The following is a 27,967-nucleotide window of genomic DNA, read 5'->3' as shown; positions in this document are numbered from 1 at the left end:
GCTCGCCCGCTGGGAGCGCAGTGGAGCCCAGTGTTGGGCACGAGCCTGGCGGGGCTGCAGGCTCCGCCCTGCTGCGCCCGGCCCCGCCTCGGCTCGGGGGAAAGGCCGCCGCGGGGACATGTCGTGCGCCCCTCAGCGAGGGCAGGAGTGTGTGAAAGGCAGCGGGGCTGTCAGGTGAGACCGCGACGGCGTGTTGGGGTGGGCGGCTGGGCGGAGGGAGGCCCCACGGGACTGCGGGTTGGAGGCACTGCGGGATGAGGATGCCGGGGGCGGAGGAGTCCGCCGGGGGCGGAGGAGTCCGCGATGCCTGAGACAGCGAAAGGAGGTGCTGGGAGGACCACCCCCGGGGGTGGGTGACCTCGTCTGGATGGAGCGGCCAGGCTTCCCTTTGTACCGACTGCGCTCTAAGCCACCGGGAAATTACCTCCTTTCCATCGGTGGCTCTGCTCCGCTCTGCAGGGCTGGAAGCGGGAGGAGGCAAGTCCCCGAGCTCTGAGGTTCCAGGTCTGGGCTGCAGGAGGCCCAGGGTCGTGGGGGAGAAGGGACGCGCCAAGGTAGCGGAGGTAAATTGGCGCTAGGAAAAAAGATAAAGTGGCCGAAAGCCTGGAGAGCGTTCGCTCAGGGGAGGCCAGGTGTTTGCCATCCCGCAGCGCTCGGTGCTGAGATACCAATAATGTTGCTCACTCCCTTCAGGTTGAGTACACTTCAGTGTGTGCAGTGTACTTGCCAAGTGGCCTGGGTGTTGAAGGGGTAGGACCACATAGGTCAGAGTCGTCTTTGAGGGAAGGAGGCTTTTGAGGTCACTTGTTACTTTTCTCCTGAGACTTGGACGGTGTGAGTGGGTGCGCGCGTGCGCACAGTGGCTCAAACGAGGGTTCGTGTTTTCAGAATTTGTGCCCTAGTCGCTAATTAAGTACATTTCAAGGATCAATAAAAGGTGACAGGTTCTTAAGTGAATAGTTTTACTTTCAATATTTTAAGATTCCTATAATCATGTAAGTGTGTAATGCTAGGGGCCTGGAGCCTGACATCTAGGTGTTATTAAGACAGTTGGAGTAAATTTTTTGCCTTTAGCAATAGACTTAGATTGGAATTAGGGTAAGATGTTTTGTTGCAATCAAGTTTTTGACCATGTGTTTCTTCTGATTCAGCGTTTGTCCTTTTTTTTTTTTAAAGTTAAGTTAATTTTAATTTTATTTTATTATTTTTTAAAATTTCATTTATTTGAGAGAGTGAGCAAGCTAGAGAGAGCACGAGGAGGAGGAGCAGAGGGAGGAGAGGCAGAAGCAGACTCCCGGGGAGCAGGGAGCCCAATGGGATGCGGGTCTCTATTCCAGGACCCTGAGATCATGGCCTGAGCCAAAGACAGATGCTTAACTGACTGAACCATCCAGGCGCCCCTCTGGGTTTGTCTTATACTTTATTGATTGATTAAACCCATGCAGTTTTCCGAGAGAATTGGGAAATCAGTGTAAAGTGGTTGGTCTGACTATAAGAAGCATTTTGTTTAAAGCTCCCCCTCAAATCCAGCTGTTAATTTATACCTTATTTCCATATTCAGTTGTGTGGCCCCCTGAGATTTTTTTCCCAGAAATGGCTCCTTAAAATGACCAGTTGTGTGTGTATGTGTGTGTGAGAGAGAAATTTCAGTGTTAATGGAAGAAAAATGATTTTTCCCGATAGTTTTCTTATGTCTTGTCTTTTAGAGAGCGAAATGTCATCAGTGGAATCACACCAGGAACAATTGTCCCAGTCAGATCCATCGCCGTCACCAAACTCATGTAGTTCCTTTGAGCTACTAGACATGGATGCTGGCGGTTTGTATGAACCAGTTTCTCCTCATTGGTTTTATTGTAAAATAATAGATTCTAAGGAGACATGGATTCCTTTCAACTCTGAGGATTCACAGCAGCTGGAAGAGGCATATGGCTCTGGTAGGATAAAAATGATGACTTTTAATAGATTAAGACTATTTCTCTCAGTCTAATAGAATAGTTCTTATATTGAGTGTTATTAAAAATATTAGATTTTTTTCTTGTTTTCCTATAGCACCTTTTTTTTTTGTAGTTCTCTCTCCTACAGCATTTTTATATAGAAATAGAAGTTTTGCACTACTAACCAGTCAATTTATAATATTTAAGAATTTGGGCTGTATTTGAAAACAGTACTTATTGTAATTTCTGCATAGTTATCTAATAATATTTCTTATGTTCTAGCATATGTTTCAGTTTTTGTTTATGAAGAGTGGGGGCATGTCACATTGCAAAAGAATGAATTCTTTAATTTGTCACTTGTTTTTTCTACTTCTATGAAACAAGAATGGCTCTAGTAACTGTTTTATCATCCTGATGGTCATGGTTGTTAGTTCACTTTTTGGCCCCTGAAGCAAAAAATTCAGAAAAGCCTTATATACTTTTGTTTGTTACAATGGGACATTACTGTCTCTCAGAAAAAGAACAAAACAGTGTTTGGGTATTATTTTTTTCACGTATCATTAAAACCAAGAATGATTTTGATGGTTTGTAAAGTAGTGAAAAAATATCAATTCCGTTTTGCTTAATGTTTAGCCAAGTAGAAAATATTCATTCTTATGTCTAACAACATTAGAGTATAACTCAGAATTGTATTTTGGGAGATTTATTTTTATATATGTGTTTCTTTCCCCCTTTCCAATCCTTGATAGGAAAAGATTGTAATGGGAGAGTTGTCCCCACTGATGGGGGCAGATATGATGTGCATTTGGGGGAGAGGATGCGGTATGCTGTATACTGGGATGAGCTAGCGTCAGAAGTGAGACGATGTACCTGGTTTTACAAGGGAGACAAAGATAATAAGTATGTTCCCTACTCAGAGAGCTTCAGCCAAGTTTTAGAGGTATTCCTTTGACCCCTTTTCACTTTTTTCATTTTTTTCTTCTTTTATTTAATAATGTTTTTTTGTGACTTATTTTTGTGAAATTTCTAGAGTTTGGTTCTATCTGGATCACATAGCATTTATTTTGCAAGTTAGTTTCAAGATAAAGTAGTTTTATTTTCCAATTTTAAAATGCTATGTAAACTTATGCCTTTAAGTTAAAATTTTTTTCCTAATGGTGATAATTGTTAATACTTAAATAATGACCACAAGATTTGTCTTTTTAGCCTTTTATTTTTCTGGCTCTGGAAAGTCTGAAATTTGCTTCCTTTACATTGGAGTAGATATTAATATTATTGAAAGAAGTATATCAAAATGTGAACAATGATTTTCTCTAGTGATAAAAGTAGTGATTTTTTTGTTCTATATTACTATCTGTTGTAATTTTAAAAGAATTTTCAAATATTTGATAAATTGGAGTTGGATATTCTTATGTAATTGTTTAGCAGTATTGTAAAAAAAAAAGTTCAGTTTTAATAGAAAAGCTATTAGAGAAATCTAATGAAACATGTCTTCTCTTAAGGAAACGTACATGCTTGCTGTAACTCTGGATGAGTGGAAAAAGAAACTGGAGTCTCCCAACAGAGAAATTATTATATTACACAATCCAAAGGTAAAGCAAATTAAGCCTTTCTTTCATGTGGGATTAAAGGTTAATTGTATTACTAAGGAGAACTTAATTGGTTTCTTTTTCATAGGGATTCTATTTAGGATAGCCTTTGGAAATTTTTATATTGCATTCACAATTATGAAACTTGTATCCACTGCCACCATTTTTTACCTTCTTCACCTTATACAAAAGAATTTTCCTAGGGAAAAGTACACCACTGTAGGTTAAGAATATCACCGACACATTATATGGGCATATTTTACATGTGTAGGGTATTATCGAAAGATGTTAGCCTGATGTTTTTTTTCTTTTTTGGCTTTACTGAGGTATAATTGACAAAATTGTAAGGTATTTAACATGTACAACATTAACCTACTGTATTTTCAGGCTTCTCATTTCAAGCTGTCAGAGTTGCATATCAAAATTCCGGTTGAGATTTGACTGTGTATTCTGTTTTGAAAGACATGGTTCCTATCCCTCAGAATGTGTAAATAGAGATGTCTATAATGTAGAATATATTTATTGTTTTGGTCTTTTCTATTTAAGCTTATGGTGCATTACCAGCCAGTTGCAGGGTCTGATGAATGGGGTTCAACACCCACTGAACAGGGCCGACCAAGAACAGTGAAGAGAGGGGTTGAGAACATCTCTGTTGACATTCATTGTGGTAATGTTGTTTATTTTTTTCTTCTGACGAACTTATTTATGACTTAAATTGTGATGTTTTTCTATGGTTTTGGATTACCTCAAGGCTTAAAAATGGTTTAGTCATATGGGCTTATTTTGAGTTAAGATTAGCATCATTTCATCTACTAAGAATCTTTCTTTCTTTCCTCTTTTCTTTTTTTTTCTTTTCTTTTCTTTCCTGACTCCCTTCTCTTCTCTTCCCTTCCCTTTTCCCCCTTCCTTCCTTCCTTCCTTCCTTTTAGAGAGTGCACATAAGTGAGAGAGGGAGAGGGAGAGAGAATCTCAAGCAGACTCTGCACTGAGTGCGAAGCCCAAGGTGGGGCTCCATCTCACGGCCCTGAGAACACAACCTGAGCCAAAACTGAGTCGGACGCTTAACGGATTGCACCACCTAGGCGCCCCACTATGAATCTTAATAGATATAAAAATCTATTTTAAAATTGCTAAGTATATATTGTGGGATGGATAAAATTTGGCAATTCTAATCAAGAAGTCAGTTGGTACAAATGAACTGATGTAGTCCTAATTTTAAGAAGTGTGATTCCACCTGTTTGACTAAAAATTAATTTCTGGTAATTCCTGTTCTTGCAGATTGTGAACTAAGGTAAACTTTTTCAGTAGAACTTTGATGTTTATCCATTGCTATCCAGGTAGGGCCATTATGGTTGGTTTTATAATATATTTAACTGTATTATAAAATTCCTTTTACTTTTATCCCTGAGAGGAGATGGCTTGTTTTAGACTTACTATACTTACAAGTCTTAGACTTACTATAACTTTTTATTTTTTAAGATTTTATTTATTTATTTGACAGAGAGAGAGACAGCCAGCGAGAGAGGGAACACAAGCAGGGGGAGTGGAAGAGGAAGAAGCAGGCTCCCAGCAGAGCAGGGAGCCCAATGTGGGGCTCAATCCCAGGACCCTGGGATCATGCCCTGAGCCGAAGGCAGACACTTAACGACTGAGCCACCCAGGCTCCCCTTAGACTTATTATAATTTAAAAAGATGAGTTTAAGGGCACCTGGCTGGCTCAGTCAGAGGAGTATGTGACTCTTGATCTTGGGGTTGTGAGTTCGAGCCCCACATTGGGTGTAGAGATTACTTAAATAAATAAAAACATGAAAAAAAATTTTAAGAAGATGAGTTTAAAAATTTAGGTTTATATACACACCAGACATTATTGATATAATTGATAAAAATGGAATATTAGATAAAAGTATCCTACCAATGTTATGTTGCCTAAATTCAATAACTGTACTGTGGTTATTTAAGAAAATGTTCTTAGGAAATACATATTAAAGTATTTACAGGGTTAGGTATTTAAAGAGGTATGGTGTGTGCAATCTGATGATATACGCAATCTGCTTCCAGATGGTTCAGAAAAATAAATATGTGTGTAACACAAACACATAGGCAATAATAAAGCAAATGTAAATGTTAAAGTGTTGAATCTGAAAACAGTATATGGGAGTGTCTGTACTATTCTTTCATGTTTTGTGTAAGATTGCAGGTATTTCAAAATAAAAAGTTTAAAGCCTGAAAAATTTTTTTATAGATTTATGTCAAGATAAATTAGAAACATGGTAAAATCACTGTATTTTTAGTAAGTAAAATATAGGACTGTTTTGTGTCCTTTAAATGATCTGCTTAGGGGATACTGAGTGGCTCGGTCGGTTAAGGGACCAATTCTTGTTTTTGGCTCAGGTCATGATCTCAGGGTCGTGGGATTGAGCCTCTGGTGAGTTTGGAGTCTGCTTATCCTTCTCCCTCTGCTCCTCTCCCCACCTAATAAATAAATAAATAAATAAATAAATAAATAAATAAATAAATAAATAAATAAATAAAATATTTTTAAAAATGATCTTATATTTTAATTTGCCCATCTTTATAACCTATTTATTGTGAATGTTTGACTATAAACAGAACATAAGACTAGTTATATGAAATAATTTCTTTTAAATTTCATTTATAGGAGAACCTTTACAAATAGATCACTTGGTTTTTGTAGTCCATGGGATTGGACCAGCTTGTGATCTCCGCTTTCGAAGCATTGTACAGTGTGGTAGGTTTGCAAAGCATGTATGATTAAATCATTTAAGGGGAATATTAATCAGTGCTCCTGTGAGCTGAGATAAACTGTTGTTTTTAGTCTTTTATCTTATCTGCATAATAAGATTTGGAGAGCTAAAGACAGATGGCAAGGTAGTAAAGCTGCTTAACTGAGACCTAAAGTACTACTAAATGCCTTAGGCTAATAGTTTATACTCTTAACTAATAATTCTTGAATGAACAAGCCCTTAATCCTTATAAAATTGTTTTAGGAATGTGATGGTCCTCTTTCTAACCATTCCAAACTTAAAGGGAACCAAAAAGATGATATAATTTAAATGAATAACAGAACCTTCAATCATTTTTTTAACTTATAGTGTGATAAAGCTCTTGATACTCTACTTGGAATACTTAGGTCATTAGTATAACTTGATTTTGAAAGGTAGTGTTCTCTAAAACTTCATCGTACATATTCAGAGTCTGTCCCAACTGGGGATCTTTTACTGGGTAATGCTTTTAAGCATAAACCTTCTGGAAGGGTGAGACTGATGTAGTATGACCTTCAAATAACAGTGTTTTTGGTTTTTTTTTAATCTAAAATATTGGATAGCAGTTGTTGATAAGAACCAGAAAGTTAGTACAGGAATCTAACTATAAGGCCAATTGACACAGTCATGTGATTTTTTTTCTTTTTTAAAAAATTGAAATCGTTCCCATGACACAGAAGTGTTGAAGGTAGCTTTTCTTTAGATAAAATGTTTTGTATAGTAAAATAAAGTTCTGTGTCAAAGAAACAGCTTTTGTGCACTGATAATATTTCCTGTATACCACTTTGCTGTTTTTGACTCAAGTAAATATGTTTTCTAAGCAAATGGAGAGAGTATGATTACATGATCTATTGCATCCTTATTCTGTGAACTCATTGCTTCCCTGGTGATGCATAAGTTAATTTATTTTCCAGTTAACGATTTTCGCAGTGTTTCCTTGAACCTGCTACAGACACATTTTAAGAAAGCCCAAGAAAATCAGCAGATTGGGAGGGTAGAATTTCTTCCAGTCAACTGGCATAGTCCTTTGCATTCTACTGGCGTGGATGTGTGAGTAATACCTTATGTCTTTGAGTCCTTAGATTGTAATACGTTTTTTGATCATCGATGTGGTTGGATGTTTCTGCTATAGCTGATTATATAAAAATCTGTTCAGTGAGAAGTTTTTTGTACTTCTGTGTCTTTTCTTAGAGATACATTATTAAGTGCTGACCAATCCCTTGGTTTAACTACCCTGGTTAGGAGTAAAGAGCTGTGTGTGTCTTCCAGTATGTTTTATTAGCTCATTAGTATTTACTATTACAGCTATGTTATTTCTTTAGCATTAAAACCAAACGCTGCTTTCTTCCTATAGCGTATAAGCATTTCCATCTTCAGCTGTCAAAGCCAGCCTACCTCAAGATGTACAGAGTGTTTTGTTGTTCCTTTTGTGATCATATTTAGATAATATTTGTCCATGTTGGGGAAAAAAGGAAATCCCCAAACATTAAATTATCAGCATTTATAACTTGAGGTTAATTTGTACAACTTTTAAGTGATGGCCTTCTTAAGTCACAAACACAGTTTTGTTTGTAGATTTTATGGTAATGTCAGAGAAGGTGGCCTTATGTTAAGGATATTAAGTGTATTCATAATACAGTTCTAGGATAGAATGGCAAATGCTTTTCTGGAAGATAAATGAAGTAGTCAGTATTGTGTCCATGTAGGTCTTGGAAATGGCTTTTCTGATTCTCTGTCTCTCAGTTCTTAATACTGTATGATTTGAGCATATTTCATGTGCCAGGTGTTGTATGGTGGTGTTGCTTTTACTAGGTATGGAGTTCACATTCTTCATATTTGAGCTGATGCTAAGAGGTTCCTAAGGGCAAATTGCCCTCTAAACTACAGAAGCTGTTGAATCTTTGAGGACTCTTCTTGGGTATTGAGAAAGCTTTAACTGGAAGTTGATTTGCATAATGTCAGCATGGTCTTCCTTTTTGAGATATGAGTTGTTTGCCTTTGGCATCTGGCAGTCTCACTTTCTTTCAGCCTTCAGAAATTTTGCATTGAGAAAGGGAGCTGATCCATTTATCATTTGACTTGTGATCAAAAAAACCTTAGTGCCGAGAATTCTGAAAAAAATGTCTTGTATTTTCTGTCTTTAAAAAAATCCTTTATTATAGAGAATTTTGTACACAAAAATAGCTTATATAATGGATCTTCATGTACAGATTATGATTACCCAGGGCAAACAAGCCTCAACGCATGGCCAGTTCTGCTCTATCCGTTATTTTTCAACCCTTGTCTACTGCCCATCCCTCCATCATACTATTTTTGAACCAAATCTTAAGATATTATTTCATTTCATCTGTAAATGTTTGTTTGTATATTGGAAAGGATTTTTATTTATTTTTTAAAAGATTTTATTTATTTATTTATTTGACAGAGAGAGAGAGAGACATCCAGCAAGAGGGAACACAAGCAGGGGGAGTGGGAGAGGAAGAAGCAGGCTCCCAGCAGAGCAGGGAGCCTGATGTGGGGCTCGATCCCAGGACCTGGGATCACGCCCTGAGCCGAAGGCAGACGCTTAATGACTGAGTCACCCAGGCGCCCCTCGGAAAGAACTTTTAAAAATATATTAACCGGGGCGCCTGGGTGGCACAGCAGTTGGGCGTCTGCCTGGCCCAGTGATCCCGGTGTGCCAGGATCTGGTCCACATCAGGCTCCTCCGCTATGAGCCTGCTTCTTCTTCTCCCACTCCCCATGCTTGTGTTCTCTCTCGCTGGTGTCTCTTCTCTTGTCAAACAAATAAAAAATCTTTAAAAAAAATATATATATATATATATATATATTAACCATAAATAATTAATATTTCTAAAAAATTCCTTTTTTTTAAAAGATTTATTTATTTATTAGAGAGAGAGCATGTATGAGACTGCCTGTTGAGCACTCAGGTGCCCCTAAAAAAAATTCTTAATACCAGCAAATATAGTGTTCAAATTTCCAATTATCTAGTAAATGTGTAGTAAACACACACATTTTAACTGGAATCTAACTAAGGTCCATAAATTGCAATTCATTGATATGTCTCTTTTTTTTTTTTTAGTAAGGAGTTTGGTTATTTTTTTTTTTTTAAGATTTTTTTCTTTTTATTTTTTAGAGATAGAGCGAGAGAGAGTAAGAGAGAGCACAAGTGGAGGGAGGGGCCAAGGGAGAGGGAGAAGCAGGCTCTCTGCTGATCAGGGAGCCCAACACGGGGCTTGATCCCAGGACCCTGAGATCATGACCTGACCTGAGCTGAAGGCAGATGCTTAACCGACTGAGCCACCCAGGAGCCCCTTTTTGATATGTCTTTTAAGTCTCTTTTAATCTCTTGATTACCTTTGCATCTCTTATTTCCTTGCAATTTATGTATTGAAGAAACTGGGTTATTTGTCTTGTAGAGATTCTCACTGACTTTTGCTGATCATGTCATTTTGACTTAATTAAACATGTCTCTGAGTCCTTTGTATTTCCTATTAATAGATAGTATCTATTGTATCTTTAAATATCTAAGTCTAAGCTTGAAGGCTAAGCTGGGTAATAACTTGGAGGAGGTTATGGAATGTAGTAGGTTTTCTGCTTAAAATGTTGTTGTTGTTGTTGTTTTTTTCCAGAGATCTGCAGCGAATAACTCTGCCCAGCATTAACCGCCTAAGGCACTTCACCAATGACACGATTCTGGATGTCTTCTTCTACAACAGCCCCACCTACTGTCAGACTATTGTGGACACAGTTGCTTCTGAAATGAACCGAATATATACACTTTTTCTTCAGAGGAACCCTAATTTCAAAGGGGGTGTATCCATTGCTGGTCATAGTTTAGGTAACAAATGAATTCTCTGTGACCAGAGAATATGTCCTTAACATATTAAGGACACCTGTTTTTGAAGTACAGTGTCTTTTATCCGTATCAGATTTAGAGGTCTAGAACTGGTCTATGATGAAGAATTTGGAAGGGGTTGGAAGGGCAGTGGTGGATTGGAAAGAAAGACTTCCTGCTTCATAGATTTTGCTACATGGGTAATTGGCTTAATACTTTTTGGATAAAAGCTGAGTAGTGCCAGTACTTATAAATTGTCCCTTCTTTCTTTTATCTTAGGTTCACTTATATTGTTTGATATCCTAACAAATCAGAAAGATTCTTTGGTGGATATGGACAGTGAAAAGGTAATTTAGATGTACAGATAGCTTCTCTTGTACCATTTCTTAGGACGGATTTTTTAGATTTTAGACTTATTTTTTGTCTTTAGGCTTAGTTTAGTCTCATATCATAACATTAATTTTACATTCATTTTAATTTTAATAGACTTGTAATTATCTCTGTCATTCATGGATGATAGAAGCAAGATACTAATAAGCTTCCACAAATTTGCCACATTCTAAAATAACCAAAGGTATCTGTTTTCCATTATAAATATGCACTTCTCATCTATTACTAGAATTATAGAATCACTGAGCTGAAATGAAGTTTACGTATGATGAGGAAATGAATAAATTGGATACAAAATGATTTATAGAAATTCCCTTTGAAAGCGGTGGGAGAACTTGATGTTTAAACATCTCTTTTAGGGTGCTTGGGTGGCATCTGCCTTCGGCTTAGGTCATGATACCATGGCATCGAGCCACACGTCAGGCTCCCTGATCAGTGGGGAGTCTGCTTCTCTCTCCCTCTGCTGCTCCCCCTGCTTGTGCTCTCTCGCTCTCACATACATACATACATACATAAATAAAATCTTAACAAAACAAAACATCTTTTGTAAAAACTAAGTCCCGTGAACACTTATCTATAGTTTTGAATTAGTATTTAGCATATCCTATCTTGCATGTTTTCTCTTTTTATGTAAGTGTCTTCTTTCTGTTGAGTGAGTTCTTCCAGGAAAAGGGCTTTATTTTAGATTGTTTTATGTTCTAAACACTCTTTTCTTAATAAGAACTCAATAAATGTTTTGTTGATGAAGATGAAGAACACTTTGATAATCATTCATGCATTCATTTGTTCAAAAACATTGTTTCAGCTAAAGTTGCAAGTTAGAGATTACTTAATTTATATTCTGTACGAATTACAGTTTAAGTATATCTTTATGTAGAACTCTTATATAGTACGTTATTTTTATTGCTAGTAATAATAATAAAGGACAATCTAAATGAATTTAGAGAATATGAGCTTTATAATTTAATTTTTAGGTTGCACCAAATATTGTCACGGCTGAAGGAGACACACTGACACTAGAGGAAGATTTGAAGAAACTTCAACTCTCTGAATTCTTTAGTATCTTTGAGAAGGAGAAAGTAGATAAGGAAGCTCTGGTAAAATAATCTTTTAAAACTTTATGCTATCTTCATCTTACTGCTAAGAGCCTGCCCTTTAGAAGCATTTTAGTTATAAATACTGTTATCGTTGGTAATGTCCTTTAGCATTATTTATGTGTTTTTTATCTTATAAAGTAATCTTTGCTTTGTGGAGCAAAGTTCAGAGGAGCTATACTGACAAACGTAGTGATAGAGCAAAGACTAGCAAACAGCATAGCTCAGAAAACAGAGTAAGAATAGATGGTCACTAATTATTCCAGCTCTTATTTTCTGTTATACCTTCAAGAGCTCTATTGTTGGTATTTGCTTATTTATTTTTTTGCCACTTTTTTGTGCTTTTTTTCAGGCTTGTAGTACATTCATTCATTTAATAGGTATTTAGTGAATGTTTAATATGATCAGGCATACTCTACCAAGTACTAGAGATAGAGTGGTCAGTAAGATATTATGTAAACCGTAAACATGTAATAAAAACATAAACATCATTATGTTTATGGTTTAGTGGGGAAGACACATATTAAATAATCAAACTTAATTAATTAAAATTGTGATAAGTTCTAATACTACACAGTAGTATTAAGAATGTATAATAAGATTAACTAACAGAGTCTGGGAGGGTGAAGGAAGCCTTAACCTGATCAGGTGAGTAGCACTTAAGCTGAGATCTTGATTGTTAGTCTGTTTCATACTCAGTATTTGCTGTATGTTCTTACTGCTTGTGTCCATGAGTAGGGATAGAATCTTTCTCAGGAATGTGACATCTAAGTCAGCAGGGAAATCAAGGAGTGTTCTTGTGTGATGCAGGTAGATACCTACTTCTATAGGGTTTTTATATATAGATAGATAGATAGATATACACATATATAAAATAATATATATGTTTTAATTTATATATAATAAATATAATAATACAGTGTCATCTGTATTACTATAGCATTGATACTATAGTATTGGAACTTTTTATTCTTCTTTAGGCTTTTATGAATAAAGTACTCTTTTCTTCTCAAAATTATTAATGATGCTTTACCACTAGGGAGCTCTGTTAATATAAAGCAAAGAACAATAGTGCTTAGGTCTATTCCTCTCAGAGAACAGGATGTGTAATTCATTTTATTTTACCTAGAAATAAGGATATTTGATTTTCTGTGCCAGGCTTTATGTACTGACAAAGATCTTCAGGAAATGGGAATTCCCCTAGGACCAAGAAAGAAGATATTAAACTACTTTAGGACCAGAAAAAATTCAACGGTATGTGCTTAATATAGCTTGTAGGATTAAATATTTGCTTAATATAGCTTGTAGGATTAAATGGTTTTTGACATCCTTGTATCCTTGTGCTTTGTGAGGTGTTTAGGCAGCTAAGCAATTTTGATAACTGATCTTTGGCTCCCTTTTTAGAAATTAAACACATTTTCTTAACTGATATCCTTAAAAAAATGTTATTAGCTTCGGAAGTCTTGTCTCCCCTGGAGTCTTCCCACCATTCCATTTTCTTCCTTTTTTTTTTTTTTTTTTTTTGGTTTCGGAACTGCTTTATTGAAATCTAATTCATATCACATACTATAAAATTCGCCCTTTTAAAATATACAATTCAGTGTATTCAGAGTTTTTTTAGTGTACTCACAGAATTGTGTCATGATTACCACTATCTAATTTGAGAACATTTACATCAACCTAAAAAGAAACCCCATACACATTAACAGTCACTCCCCATTCCTCCCTCCTGTGAACCATTGGTCTACTTTCTGTCGTTATGGATTTTGTTGATCTGGACATTTCATCTAAATGGAATTTATACAATATGTGGCTTTTTGTGACTGGCTTCTTTTACTTTAGAATAATGAACTTGAGGTTTATCCATGTTGTAATAGTACTTTGACATTCAATTTTTTTGGCCACTAAATTCCTTTCCATATCTTAGTAGTTATTTTTCAACTTTGTAGCAGGTTGCTTAGTTCTTATTTAAGGCCCAGTTGTTGACCCGGTAATGCATCATTTTTATACCCATAGAGACATTCTACTTGCTTCTTAAAAGGGCATTGCCCTTCATTGCACCCCTTCGCGGCCCTCGGCATTGCTCTTCATCACGCTCTGCTGTTGTTTCTCTCATAATGGTTGCCTAAAGTTCAAGTGCTGCCCAAATAGCTGTGTACGGCTTTCACTGATTTAGAACACGTAGGGACGTCAGTTCATCACTTAAGACAACTTTTGTTTTCATCAGCTTTATCTTGTTTTCTGAGACTCTTCCTAGAATTATTCAAAACTTTCCTAAGTATCCTTTCAAACCAGTAAAAAACGGTATAATTTTTTGGATATTTTTACAGCATAGCAGTTCCACAGAATTATTTTATTTTCTAGGGTATTAATAGACCAACCCTGCAGCCAGCTTCAGGGGTGACTGTATCTAACATCTCAAAAGAATCAGGCTTCTGCAGTAAAACTGACGCTACTGGAAATGGTGACTATCTGGATGTTGGCATTGGGCAGGTAACAATACTAATTAATTCTCTTTAGTCATTTTATAGCCTGTTATTGGTGTGGTAGGAACAGATGTCACTTTTGTTATCAATGAGAGATACTTTTATATCCTCTTTCCAGGTGTCTGTAAAATACCCCCGGCTCATCTACAAACCAGAAATATTCTTTGCCTTTGGATCTCCCATTGGAATGTTCCTTACTGTCCGAGGACTAAAAAGAATCGATCCCAACTATAAATTTCCAACATGCAAAGGTTTCTTCAATATCTATCACCCTGTAAGCATTGGACAGCTCTTGTGTTTTTTCACCCGAATAGTAGAGCTTATTGGTAAAGAGCATATAATTTTCTGTTGTGTCGATTTGCTTTTTTCTATACTATTTTGTGGTAACGAGACCGTTTACAGTAGTGTAAATCTGAAAGTGATGGGGCAGAACAGCTTTTTTTTTTATGAGCTTATAATTATTTTTATAATGATACACAGTTCCTAAACTATCTTTCTTAAGCAGAGGTATCTGTAGCAATTATTTTTCCTATGTAGTTTGATCCTGTGGCCTATAGGATTGAACCAATGGTGGTCCCGGGAGTGGAATTTGAGCCAATGCTGATCCCACATCATAAAGGCAGGAAGCGAATGCACTTAGGTAAGTCTGAGTACAGAACTTGTAATTCTAGACTGTGTACGAACTGACTGGACCTCACTCCAACTGTGTTGGACCCTAAACTCTTTGTAAACCATATAATGTTCTTTATTCAAATATGTTTCAGAATTGAGAGAGGGCTTGACCAGAATGAGTATGGACCTTAAGAACAACTTGCTCGGTTCACTGCGGATGGCCTGGAAGTCTTTCACCAGAGCTCCATACCCTGCCTTACAAGCTTCAGAAAGTACAGAAGAAACTGAAGCAGAATCTGAATCAAGTTCAGAGAAGCTGAGTGGTCAGTGATACCGTATACTTTGATTTCCTACATTAGGTCAGATAAGAGTAACTCCATGGTGTGTATTTCTTAGTCATGGTATAGGACCAATACTGTGAGCCCCGATGGGCCTTTAGCTCTGCTAGTCTTTTCTATTGTCTAATAGCCACAAATTATGGAAAAATATTATTTGTGAGGAAAAATGTCTAGAGAAGCTGAACATCTGGTAAAGAGGCTTTAAAAGACATCCCTCACTTGGGACCTCTGGGAGTGATGTTAGGAGCCTCCTCTGTGAAGCACCTTGCATTTACAGGGGAATGGCGGTGTGTTCGTTGGTCTGTTTTATTTTCCTGGCTGGGCACTAGCTGGTATACCCTCCTCTTAATTTCACAGTTAATGTTGCATTCTTTTTGCTTTAATTTTCAACTGCCTAAAGATTTCTGTCCCTACTTACATTCAGTTTATAAACCAGAGGCCAATGAATTAGCTATCAGAGGTACAGGAAAGAAAAAATGGGATTGAACAAAATCAGTGTGAGTTGAGGAGAAGCTTTAAGGGGCTTGAGAGGAGGAAGATGCAGAAAGCTTTCCGAGCAGAGAGTCCCTCATCCTACCGTAAACTTGGTAGCCTGAGGGGAAGTAAGGACAATCTTGGAGGGCTGGAAGCTTTTAGATTGTTATTATGGTTCTTCTGTGTCCAGATGTTAACACAGAAGAGACCCCTATGGCAGTTAAAGAAGAAGTCCCACCCATCAATGTGGGAATGCTGAACGGAGGCCAGCGCATTGACTATGTGCTACAAGAGAAGCCCATTGAAAGTTTTAATGAATATTTATTTGCTTTACAAAGCCATCTATGCTACTGGTAAGTGATGTTTGTTTTTGTTTCTGGGTGTTTTGTTTTTTGGGTTTTTTTGGTCTAATTGTTTCACAGCTATTCGACAGATGTAGAAAAGGGAGGATAGGCTAGTGTACATTTGGGATTAGAGTGATTTCTCATTTAGACAGTTAAAAAATAACACAGTTATGTCATTTAAAGAAAATGATTTAAACACATTGTTGTTTTACTTTGCAATTGGGTAGAGCATGGGCTGGTGATGCCAGCAACCACGAGTTCAGCTAGCTTAGTTTTTTTTTTTTTAATTTAATTTAATTTAATTTTTTTTTAAGATCTTATTTATTTATTTGAGAGAGAGGGAACACAAGCAGGGGGAGTGGGAGAGGGAGAAGCAGGCTTCCCGCTGAGCAGGGACTCCAGTGCGGGGCTCGATCCCAGAATGCTGGGATCATGACTTGAGCTGAAGGCAGGCGTTTAACAACTGAGCCACCCAGGCACCTCCAGCTAGCTTGGTTTTAAAAGTGGTGTCCTTTGGTCATTGGTGGGGGACAGGATGGGTACATATTAATGAACTGGAACAAATACATTACTGTTGCTAAAAGTATTTTAAACTCATTTGAAAGTATTTACAGTAGCTAGATCGGAATTTATTATTTTTGTTTTGTTTTAATGTTTAAATTTTTAATGTTTAATGTTTTTTCCAGATTTATTGAGATATAATTGACACATTGTATAAAATGTGCAATATGATTTGATACATGTATATATTGTGAAATGATTAACACCTCCATCACCTCACATAATTACCGTGTGTGTGTGTGTGTGAGAGAGAGAGAGAGAGAGAACATTTAAGAATTACTCTCTTAGCAACTTCCAAGTATATGATACAGTATTATTAACTACAGTACCATGTTGTACATTAGGTCCTCACAACTTATTCAACAGAATTAATCATTATTAAATATAATTATCTGATGCGTTGTAGAATGGATTAATAATGCTTACTGAAATTCATACATGGTAACAGAAAAGAACTTAATTACCAAAGAAATTGAAACTAAAGGAAAATATAGCTAGGAAAATAAGGTCGGTAAGGGATAAGAGTTCAAAAATGCATGCTTTTAGGTTGGTTTTTTTTTAAGATTGTATTTATTTGTTAGAGAGCGCACAAGCAGGGGGAGTGTGGCAGGTGGAGGGAAAAGCAGAATCCTTGCTGAGCAAGGAGACTGACGCGGGACTTGATCCCACCTGAGCCGAAGGCAGACACTTAACCAACCGAGCCACCCAAGTGTCCCACTTTTAGGTCTTGGGAGGAATTTTTTTTATTGAATTCTGGTAAAGGGATGATTATTTGATACAATCAATCTCCTCTCTATATAATAAATACGGTAGGGGCCATGACATAGTCAAAATGCAACTCAATAAAAGCAATCCTGTAAGAAGCCAAAATAATGCTCTCAAGAATGATCTCTGTTGATATGGCTTGATAGAAATCTGAAAAAGGCATTTCTTACTTTCTTTTTAAAATATGGATCTTTTTTTTTCTTTTAAGATTTTATTTATTTGCCAGAGAGAGAGAGAGCACAGCAGGGGGAGCAGCAGGCAGAGGGAGAAGAAGAAGCAGGCCCATCGAGCAGGGAGCCCGATATAGGGCTCCATCCCAGGACCCTGGGATCATGACCTGAGCCAAAGGCAGACGCTTAATGACTGAGCCACCCAGGCGCCCCTTAAATTATGGTTCTTTATTATTTTTTTAAGGTTTTATTTTTTATTTTTTTAAAAGATTTTATTTATTTATTTGACAGAGACAGCCAGCGAGAGAGGGAACACAAGCAGGGGGAGTGGGAGAGGAAGAAGCAGGCTCTTAGTGGAGGAGCCTGATGTGGGGCTCGAACCCAGAACGCTGGGATCACGCCCTGAGCCGAAGGCAGATGCTTAACCACTGCGCTACCCAGGCGCCCCTATTTTATTTTTTTTAAAAGATTTTTTTATTCGTTTGAGGAGAGCATGAGCGGGGGGATGGGCTGAGAAAGAGAGGGAGAAGCGGACTCCCTGCTGAGCAGGGAGCCCAACACGGGGCTGGAAACCAGGACTATCCCAGGACCATGGCTCAATCCCAGGGCCCTGGGATCATGACCTGAGCCGAAGGCAGACACTTAACCGACTGAGCCACCCAGGTGCCCCCTTTTTTAAAAGTTTTTGTTTAAATTCCAGTTAACATACAGTGTAATATTAGTTTTGGGTGTACAAGGTAGTGATTCAGCACTTCCACACACCTGGTGCTCATCACAAGTGCACTCCTTAATCCCCGTCGCCTCTTTAACTCTTCCCCTCATCTACCACCGCCCTGGTAACCCATCAGTTCGTTCTCTATAGTTAAGAGTCTGTTTCTTGGTTTGCCTCTCTCTCTCTTCTTTTTTTTTCCTTTCCTTGTTTATTCCCTAAATTCCACATATGAGTGAAATCATACAGTATTTGTCTTTCTCTGACTTATTTCACTTGGCACAATAATGCTATGTGGCTCCATGGCAAGGCTTCATTGTTTTTTATGACTGAGTAGTATTACATTGTGTATAAAAACCACCTTTTCTCTATCCATTCATCTATTGATGGACACTTGGGCTGTTTCCATTATTTGGCTATTGTTGATAATGCTGCTGTAAACATTGGGGTACACAGGTCCAGGCTGGCACAGTCAGTTGAGCACCCAGCTCTTGGTTTTGGCTCTAGTCGTGATCTCGGGGTGATGGGATTGAGCCCTGAGTTGGGTTCTGTACACAATGCAGAGTCTTCTTGAGACTTTCCCTCCCTCTCCCTCTGCCTCTCCTCCCCACACTTCCTCACTCTCTCAAATTAATAAATCTTTAAAAAAAATTGAGGTACATGTATCTCTTTGAATTAATGTTTTTGTTTTAGAGAGAGAACATGCATGGGGGTGAGGGGAGCGATAGGGGGGAGAGGCAGAGAGAGTGGGAGAGGGAGGGAGAGAAACTTAAGGAGGCTCCACGCCCAGCTTGGGCTGGCACAGGGCTCGATCTCACAACCATGAGATCATGACCTGAGCAGAAATCAAGAGTGCATAACTGACTGCACCACCCAGGTGTCCCTGAATTCGTGTTTTTGTATTCTTTGGGTAAATATCTAATAGTGCAATTGCTAGATCGTAGGGTAGTTCTTTTTTTTTTTTTTTTTTTAGTGATTATACTGATTTTATTACTTTTACTAAGCCATTTTCTTCACACTCAATGCAAAGAAATAAAACAATATAAAGAAGAATATGGGGACGCCTGGGTGGCTCAGTTGGTTAAGCATCTGCCTTCAGGTCAGGTCATAATCCCAGAGTCCTGGGATTGAGTCCCTTATCATACTTCTTGCTCTTTGGGAAGCCTGCTTCTCTCTCTGCCTGCAGCTCCCTCTGCTTGTGTGTGTGCGCGGGCGCATGCTCTCTCTCTCTCTCTCTCTCTTAAATAAAATCTTAAAAAGTATGTTCTCATTCACAATAAAAATGGTCTGCTTCATTCTGCAGGACTGGGCATATTATATAATAATAGGGAGCACTTAATGGCTCAAGTGGATCAAAGTACCATTTTGATTCTGTCCCACTGAGTAGAATCTCATACATATTTGGTGACTGGACTAACTCCATGGGAGCTGTGATGTATTGAACCATTTCTGTGGTATCCCCAGATCTCACTAAATAGGAAAAGACACAAGAAAAGATAACGGTCTGTCCATAAATTATACCTATAGGCTCTTTCTTTGGTGTAAGGTGGGAAAAGAGGCCCTTTCCAGAGTACGTGCATACAAGTATTCTTGTGGTCTAAAGATTTGCTGGATTGATATTGTGTCTGCTGTAATGAAAATAAGGTGTATATCAAAACCACTGCCAGATTAAGGAACTTCCACAACTTGTCTCAATTCTTCAAATAATGGAGCGATTTCCTTTTCGAGGCTGACAGTTAGTCCTGTACTGGCATTACTGCTGGCTACGAAACTCACCACCAAAGGTCAATGATTGCATTGAACGGCGTGGTAGGTATTATAGTAACAGATGATACTTTTATTTTTTGAAAGTCCAAGTTTGCTCCCTTGGTTTGTTGCAAGGGCAAAAGTAGGTAAGAAACCAAGTCTGAAAGCATGCTCTGAAGCACTATCATTGGCTGCTTTAATAACAGGCACTGTGTGTGACATGACAATAGCATGGAGCCCTTCAACACCGAGTAATTGTTTATACAGGAATTGCCTTAGGTCATCTGCCATGATGAACCCCTTCCTCCCGCAGGATCTCCATTCCTGGCTTTCTGGGCTGCTGTGTTCTCATAGCCCTAAATTCGGGGACAGCTTCAAAGACAGTCTTGATCTTTTTGAGGAACTCCATACTGTTTTCCAGAGTGGCCGCACCAGTTTGCATTCCTACCGACAGTGCAAGAGGGTTCCCCTTTCTTCACATCCTTGTGAAATGGGCATTCTTTAGGGCTCCTGGGTGCCTCAATTGGTTAAGCGTCTGCCTTCGGCTGAGGTCATGGTCCCAGGGTCCTGGGATCAAGCCCCGCATCGGGGCTTGCTCTCCCTCTCCCTCTGCCTGCCGCTCCCTCTGCTTGTGCTCTCTCTCTAACAAATAAAGAAATAAATTCTTTAAAAAAAAAGAAAAGAAAAAGGCATTCTTTAAAGATTTCTGAGTGTGCAGTACATTCGTATGGTTCACCATTCAAAGAAAGACAAATAATGAAAGCCTCTCTTCCCTTTTGTTCCCTGCTAGATAGTTCTCTCTCCATATGCAAGTAACATGCATTTCTTGAAATTTTTTTCTAGAGGTCTATTTTATGCGTACACAGCACAGGTGTGAGTGTGTGAATATATCATTTCTCTCCTTTAACAAGTACAGAGAGTGTCATATTATAGGCATTGTTATGTAACCTGGTTTTTCTACTAGCAAGTCTTGGAGTTTTTTGCCTATCATATATAAAGAGTTTCTTCATTCTTTTATAGCTTTAGTGTTCTACTGTATGAATGTACCATAATTTATTTAATCCTGTACGGAGGGGTTACTTTAGATTTCTGTCTTTTGCTCTTTACACACCTTGTTTATGTCATTTTGCCTATTCATGAGTATATCTGTGAATACTTAGAATTGGAATTGCTGGCATAAAGGATACATGAATTTGTAATATTTGATAATTATTGCCAAATAAAGGTTGTACCTTTTTGTACTCCCACCAGGTATATATATTTTTTCCCCACAGCTTTTCCAGCACAGTTTTATCAGCTTTTTAAATCTTTGCCAATTTGTTGGGTGAAAAATGGTCCCTTACTAAAATACATATCTTTACATATAGAAATATGTAAATATTTACATATATAGACTTTGAGGCATAATTGATATATAATAAACTATAAATATTTAACATATATAAATTTGATGAGTTTTGACATATATACATCTGTGAAACCATCTACTATAATGAAATTTGTGAACATAATCACCCCCAAGTTTCCTTGTGCCAATCTCCAGGGAACCACTGATTTGCTTCTGTCACTAGAATTAGTTTGCGTGTGACTTTTATATAAATGGAATCATATAAACTCTTTTTTGTATGATTTCCTTCATTCTGTATGTTTTGTGTATCAGTTTCTCCGCTTTTTATTGCCAGGTAGTATTCTGTAGTACGAGTGCACCACAATTTGTTTATCCATTTACCTGCTGATGGACATTTGGGTTGTCTCCAGTTTTTGGCTATTACAGATAAAACTGCTGTGACCATTCATGTGTAAGACTTTGTATGGACATATTCTTTAGTTTCTTTTGGGTTGATATCTAGGAGTAGAATAATGGCTGGGTGTCATATGGTAAAAGTATTTTTGAAAGAAACCACCAAGCTGTTTTCCTGCCAGCATTTTCCATTCCCATCAGCAGTGTTGGAGAGTTCCAATTGCTCCATATCCTCAAGGACGCGTGGTATGATTAATTCATGATTTGTCTCTTAGCCTTTCTAAATGGGTTGTAATAGCACCTCATTATGGTTTTAATTTGCATTTCCCTAATGAGTAATGATGTTGAGTATGGTTTCATGTGTTTGCCATCTATACATCTTTGTGTTTTTTAAAAAAGATTATTTAGAGAGTTGTTTTTTTTTTTTTTAAGATTTATTTGAGAGAGAGAGCAGGGAGGGACAGACGGAGAGGAAGAGAATCTCAAGCAGACCCGCTGAGCCCCATGTGGGAATCGATCTCACGACCCTGAGATCACGACCTGAGGCGAAACCAAGAGTCAGATGCTTAACTGACTGAGCCACCTGGGCGCCCCTGTTTGTTTGTTTTTGAAGATTTCATTCATTTATTTATTTGTGTGCAAGCGGCGGGGGGGGGGCAGAGGAGAGGGACAGAGAGACTCTCAAGCAGACTCTGTGCTCGATGTAGGGCTTGATCTCATGATCCTGAGATCATGACCTGAGCCAAAACCAAGGGTTGGACACTTAATCGACTGAGCCACCCCAGTGCCCTGCCATCTATACATCTTCTTTGGTGAACTGTCTGTTCAAATCTTTTGCCCGTTAAAAAAAAAAAACAGATTATCTTATTAAGTTGCCTGAGTTCTTTCTATACTATAGTTACAAGTCGTTTTCAGATACATGTTTTTTCCTCGGTTTTTCATTTTTCCAGCAGAATGTTTTGAAGAGCAAAAGTTTTTGACTTTGATGTAGTCCAATTTGTTGACATTTGTGCCTTTTTAACATATTTAAGATATCTTCGCCAAATCCAAAGCCATTAAAATATTACCTGTGTTTTAGAAGTTATATCATTTTAGCTTTTATATTTAGGTGTGTGATCCATTTTGGTTAATTTTTTAATATGGTGTGAGGTAAGGATTGAAATTCCTTGGTTTGCATGTGGCTGTCTAGTTGTCGTAGCAACATTTGTTGTAAAGTTTATTCAGATGGAGAAAACATTGAATTGCCTTGGCTCTGTTTTGTTCCACTGGTCAGTCTGTCTTTATGCCAGTAAAACACCGTCTTGATTACTGTAGTTTCAGAACAAGTCTTGAAATCAGGTATTGTGAGTCATCCGACTTTATTCTTCTTTACAATTATTTTAGCTATTGTAGGTTCTTTGCATTTCCACATATGTTTCAGATTGAGCTTGTTAATGTCAACCAAAAAGCTTTCTGAGATTTTGATTATGGTTGCAAATATTTTATCTACAGATCAATTTAGGGAGAATTGACATCTGAATAATACTGAGTCTTCTGACGCACACACACAGTATCTCTCCGTGTGTTTTGGTCTTTAATTTCCCTCAGCAATGTTTTGTAGTTTTCAGTGTATGTATTTTGCATGCTGTAGTTTTTAAATCGCAGTCTTCGTATGCTCCTTTTTCTCTTCAGATCAGATAAATCTTCTGCCTTTTATTTTTAAAAAATTGCATTTCTCTGGTTATGAATAAGATTGAGCATCTTGACGTATATTTAAGGACCATTTTTATTTCCTTTTCTGGGAGTTATCTATGTTCTTTATTCTCTTTTATATTTATATTTATTGTCTTTTGTTGTTGTTGATTAGTCTGTGATGAGTTGCAAATGCCTTTTCCCCAGTTTGTCATTGCAAACATTGGTTTTTGCTAAGTGGAAAAGATTGTTTTTTATGTGGTCATATTTGTTGATTTTTCTTTTCTGGCTTCTAGAATATGTGCCATACTTAGATCTTCTTTATCCTCCGAAGAATTCCTTACCACAGTTTATTCTGGTATTTTATGGTTTCATTTTTACCTGTGAATGTTTGATTCAGTTTGGATTTATTCTAGTAACAGGTATAGATTGGTTCAGGTCATTTTCCAGATGACTATCCATTTGTCACAACACCGTTAGTAGATTTGAGATTCTCACTCTGTTAAGTTCCTAAATAGATTTAGGAATATTTCTGAGCTTCCTCTTCTTTTCTGTTGATCCATTCATTTATGCACCAGGATCACACCGTTTTAACATCTAGTTTAGCTAATGCCCCCTCACTGGCATAGGAGGAATTTCTTAACCTGAAGTCTGTGTATGGGATTTCTGGGGTATACAAAAAGCATATGAATCCAGTGAAATTGTATTTATAATTTTGGATATATATATGATCTTTTCTGGGGAGAAATCCATTGGTTTCATTAGATTCTCAAGTAGATACATGATTCAAAAAAATGTTGAACCACGGATCTAGAGAAATGTTTGAGCTATGTATCCTTAAGGCAGTCCTTCATGATGTTTTTTTATAGTCAGATTTCTTTATGAACTGGATATAAGTAATTGCTTGGGCACACACAGAATAATATCTGGAAGATGCATGAGGAGTTGATAACATTGATTGTCGGAAGATGGGAACTAGTGGTTAAGAAACAGGTGGAAGGGAAACTTCATTATTATACTCTTATATCTTGAACTTTGACCCATATGGTTGTATTATCTTTTTAAAAAGGTGAATAACATTTAAAAAATTAAGGTGACCAACTGGATGGCTCTTCCATATTGTTCCAAGAATGAGCTCTGTGGGAAGCGAATGGCTCTTGTGTGGTCGTTTAGTACTAGTTTTTTTGTATTACCAGACATAATGCTAGACATTTTTTTAAAATTGTAGTTGACATACAATATTATATTAGTTTCAGGTGAATCACTGCATAGTGAATTTACAATTTTTTACATTAGTCGGTGCTCACCATGATAAGTATAGCCACCGTACGTTATTACAGTATCATTGACTATATTCCCTGTGCTGTACTTTTCATCTCCGTAACTTCTGTATTTTATAACTGGAATTTCGTACCTCTTAATCCCTTTCACCTATTTTACCCATCCCCCCATCCCTCTTCTCTCCGGCAACCACGTTTGTTCTCTGCACATACACGAGTCTGATTTGTTCATTTGTTTTGTTTTTAAGATGCACGTGTAAGTGAAATCGTATGGTATTTGTCTCTTACTTCACTTAGCATCCTTTGGGTCCATCCCTATTGTGGCAAATGGCAAGATTTCATTATTCTTTATGGCTGAGTAACATTCCACTGTAAAATATTTGTAAAAGAACTTGCAGGGCGGCTGTGTAGATTACATGAGATAATATGTGTTTAACATCTAGTGTAAACTTTAGTTTCTTCTTTTTACAACCCAAGTTTTTCTCTTTACAGGGAGTCTGAAGATACAGTACTGCTGGTCCTCAAAGAAATCTACCAAACCCAGGGCATCTTCCTTGATCAGCCTTTACAGTAAAAATGAACCATGTCTGGCTGCTTAATGTAAGTTTTTAAATGACATGTATGTAGCATAGTTCCTACGTATTAACATGTCCTGAGGAACAGTGTAGCCTTGAGCTCTTTATAAATGTACTTCTCTGTTGCCTGTCACCAAGATCTAGGTTATTATTCATATTTAGAGGGGCTCTGGTTAAAATTGCTGAGGAAAAAGTGCAATAGCCCATTTAGAGAAAGTTAGTGTGTGTGTGTTTTTGCAAGTGCCTTGGTCCAGTAACACCTGTGATTTTTTAGGATCTAAACTCAGAATCTAAACAGTTCTGATCATCTAAGAGTCCATGGCAACAGTTACAATTTTAATGATGAACAGCCCATCCTGAGATTTAAGTTCCGCCTTTTAGATGCATGATGAGAAAGTTCATACCTTAGACTCCGGCATTCTGCCTGGCTGCTTTCCAGTGGTGACTGCATCGTGACCTCTGTTCCGCTCTTCCCTAGACGGACACTGAAGGATCCTCCCCCCGAAAATCCACCTGCTTGTCGCTGCAGTTTCCCTCTCCGCAGCTGCGTCATTTCCTGCATGTTGCCTGCCACTTACTCCCACTGGGGCCTTTGGAAGCTAATGTTGTTATCTCGGAAGTGAGTGGAGAGACAAAGGGAGGACCCTGTTACTTCTTACGACTGGCTTCACAGAAGCACTTGCCACTCTCCACAGTGGGGGCTGCTTGCATCTTTAATTCCGGATGGCAGGTGCGGTCCTTTATTGCTTATTACTTGAGATAGTATAAAGTCTGTTTTGAGTTTGATTTCTTTTGGCTCGGTAGAAATTTTTCTAGGAAATTATTGCTTATCTTCAGAAAATGTTCTAGTTGGGAAGCAGGCTCTGGAGATTCAGAAGGCATTTTGGGGTACACTCATCTCTCATTGGCGTTCTCTGCATTTGAAGGCTAAGTGGGTATGGAAAAGGCTGTTGGGCAACTTCTTTTGAGCCAGCTTTTCTCGTCTACAAATACTGTGTGAAGGACTAAAATGTAGTTTCGGAGTATTCACTCTCTACAGCGGACGGTTGATCGCAAGGAATCACGGATGCTGTTCATTGTCACGGCTGTTTGAGCTGCTCTCAGAGTTGATAGTGGCTGGTTTAGTTCACATCAGGTGCATCTTTATAGAGCAAAGAGGTTGTATATCCTAGACCTGTTCTTTTATATCATGCTTCAAATGGGGAGACTCTAGATGAAATCTGACTTGATTATTTGATAGTAGCTTCTGTTGGTAAGTTGAGGGCAAAGTTACACAGGCTGACAAACCGGAAATCACACAGCTTGACAGGCTGCTTTGGTGATGAATAAAATCTTTCAGTACATTTAAGGTGAAACAGGATCTGTGCGGGTCAACCACTGTATCCACTTGGGTGAAGGCAGCATTGTGTGTCCTCTTTGAAAACATCGTGTAAACACCATTGCCTACTTGGGGACCCATAATCCAGAAAGCTTATTTGAAAGCCTCATGGCACAGGCAGTGTTGGCTGGGCAGGTGGCTTTGCCTGGGGAAATGTTTCTTATTCTGAGAGGAAAACCTGTGTCTGTGGGAGCCAAGGAACAGCCAGCGCAGAGTCCGTGTCAGAACGTGCAAAGGGAGATGTACTTTGAAAACCATGGGTGCGCGTAGACTGATTTTTCCCAGGGCATCTGCTCACTGCTGTGCTGTATTTTCTTTCTCATTGGTCAGTTTGTCATCGACCTTGTAGTTCTCTTTGCGATAGTCCTTTACCCTCCTCTCCGACTTCCACAGGCCTGTTTATAGAGCGGCATAGGTGGGCAAGCTGTGTTTTGTTTTTTATAAAAAATGGGTGTTTTTGTAAATATATCATGGTATCCAGTGCATTGGCATTTAACATTCACTTACGCCATCCCTTTGACAGCAGTGGTCTCTATCCCTTTCCAGAGAGAAAAGGAAAGGGCAGGTTAATCACCGTCACCCTAGAGATGGCGGAGGTAGGGCTGGGAGACAGGAGCCGTGCCTGGCCTTTACTTGCCCATCTGCTTGTAGACTAATGCTGAGCCACTAGGAAGTGTCAGATGCACGGACTACTTGTATTTTCTTTACTATATAAACTCAGTTTGAAGTAAGGGTCACTGAGAATTAAGTAGCATTCAATTATATTTTAAAGGGGAAGCTTTTGTCAAGTTATCTTCAAATTTAAATTTATTCTTCATATTAGCAGAATAGATACTATTTAAGAGTAAACCAAAGGACAAGCGAGAATGAGTCCCTGTAACCAAAGATGAACAAGCATAACCCTGGGTAGCCAGATAAACCACTGCTGGTGTGAAGAAGTGTCTGCTGACGGTGAGGGGCAGGCAGCTGTGAAGGAACTTTGTATCTCGTCTCTTCACCTGTGGTGTCATCGTGACTGTATAGTACACAGGATAATAAACTTGGTTTCAGTTCTTTACTTAGTTGTATATTATTTGTGCTACTTTGGTTGTCCTGTGGAATCTCTTGACCAAGCCTGTTTTTCACCTCTGTGGAGTACCATTTTATACACATTCCCTGCTGCAGACTTTGTATTGCTTATCTCAGCAAGAGATCGTCTGCATGGAAAGATTAAGAGCACTGATTAGCTTTCTAATATTTTGCACTTTTTGAAATGTTTGTTTTTTACATGATTCTATTTAAAAGTTTATGAAATACTGAAATAAAACCATATTGACCAGTTGCCTACTTTTACCTGGTTCGATCCGTTATACAGAAAATGAATACAATAACCACTTTCTTCCCCTTTATGTTATTAAAGCGAATTTAAAAAGTTTGGGGCAAAGAACTAATATTTAAGTTCTTTTCCCTTGACTGGGGTTTTCATTATCACAGGCAGATGTAGTTC

General features: G+C 38.1%; 1 protein-coding gene and 1 pseudogene across 1 annotated transcript; one reads left to right on the top strand and one right to left on the bottom strand.

The window, feature by feature from the left end:
* The first annotated feature begins 42 nt into the window (after positions 1-42).
* DDHD2 (DDHD domain containing 2) lies at positions 43-27,804 on the top strand. The gene is made up of 18 exons (XM_040643255.1): positions 43-174; positions 1,707-1,934; positions 2,684-2,874; positions 3,437-3,526; positions 4,070-4,190; positions 6,183-6,272; positions 7,221-7,356; positions 9,942-10,150; positions 10,427-10,494; positions 11,512-11,634; positions 12,790-12,885; positions 13,996-14,124; positions 14,236-14,391; positions 14,655-14,757; positions 14,882-15,052; positions 15,732-15,894; positions 25,021-25,128; positions 25,582-27,804. The coding sequence occupies exons 2-17, from the start codon at positions 1,715-1,717 to the stop codon at positions 25,100-25,102; spliced, it is 2,148 nt and encodes a 715-aa protein (XP_040499189.1). The 5' UTR covers positions 43-174; positions 1,707-1,714; the 3' UTR covers positions 25,103-25,128; positions 25,582-27,804.
* Positions 19,297-20,338, bottom strand: LOC103659128 (annotated as a pseudogene).
* Positions 27,805-27,967: the final 163 nt, after the last annotated feature.

Source organism: Ursus maritimus, unplaced genomic scaffold, assembly GCF_017311325.1.
Source record: "Ursus maritimus isolate PB19 unplaced genomic scaffold, ASM1731132v1 scaffold_28, whole genome shotgun sequence".
Classification (NCBI taxonomy): Eukaryota; Metazoa; Chordata; class Mammalia; order Carnivora; family Ursidae; genus Ursus; species Ursus maritimus.
This window is presented reverse-complemented; position numbering and strand designations above follow the sequence as displayed.

Excerpts from the sequence above, each read along its gene's own strand:
- DDHD2 (XM_040643255.1), top strand. The coding sequence starts at position 1,715 with ATGTCATCAGTGGAATCACACCAGGAACAATTGTCCCAGTCAGATCCA. Across the intron at positions 4,191-6,182 it reads CTCTGTTGACATTCATTGTG|GAGAACCTTTACAAATAGAT; the intron begins GTAATGTTGTTT and ends TTTCATTTATAG. Across the intron at positions 14,125-14,235 it reads TGGATGTTGGCATTGGGCAG|GTGTCTGTAAAATACCCCCG; the intron begins GTAACAATACTA and ends TCCTCTTTCCAG.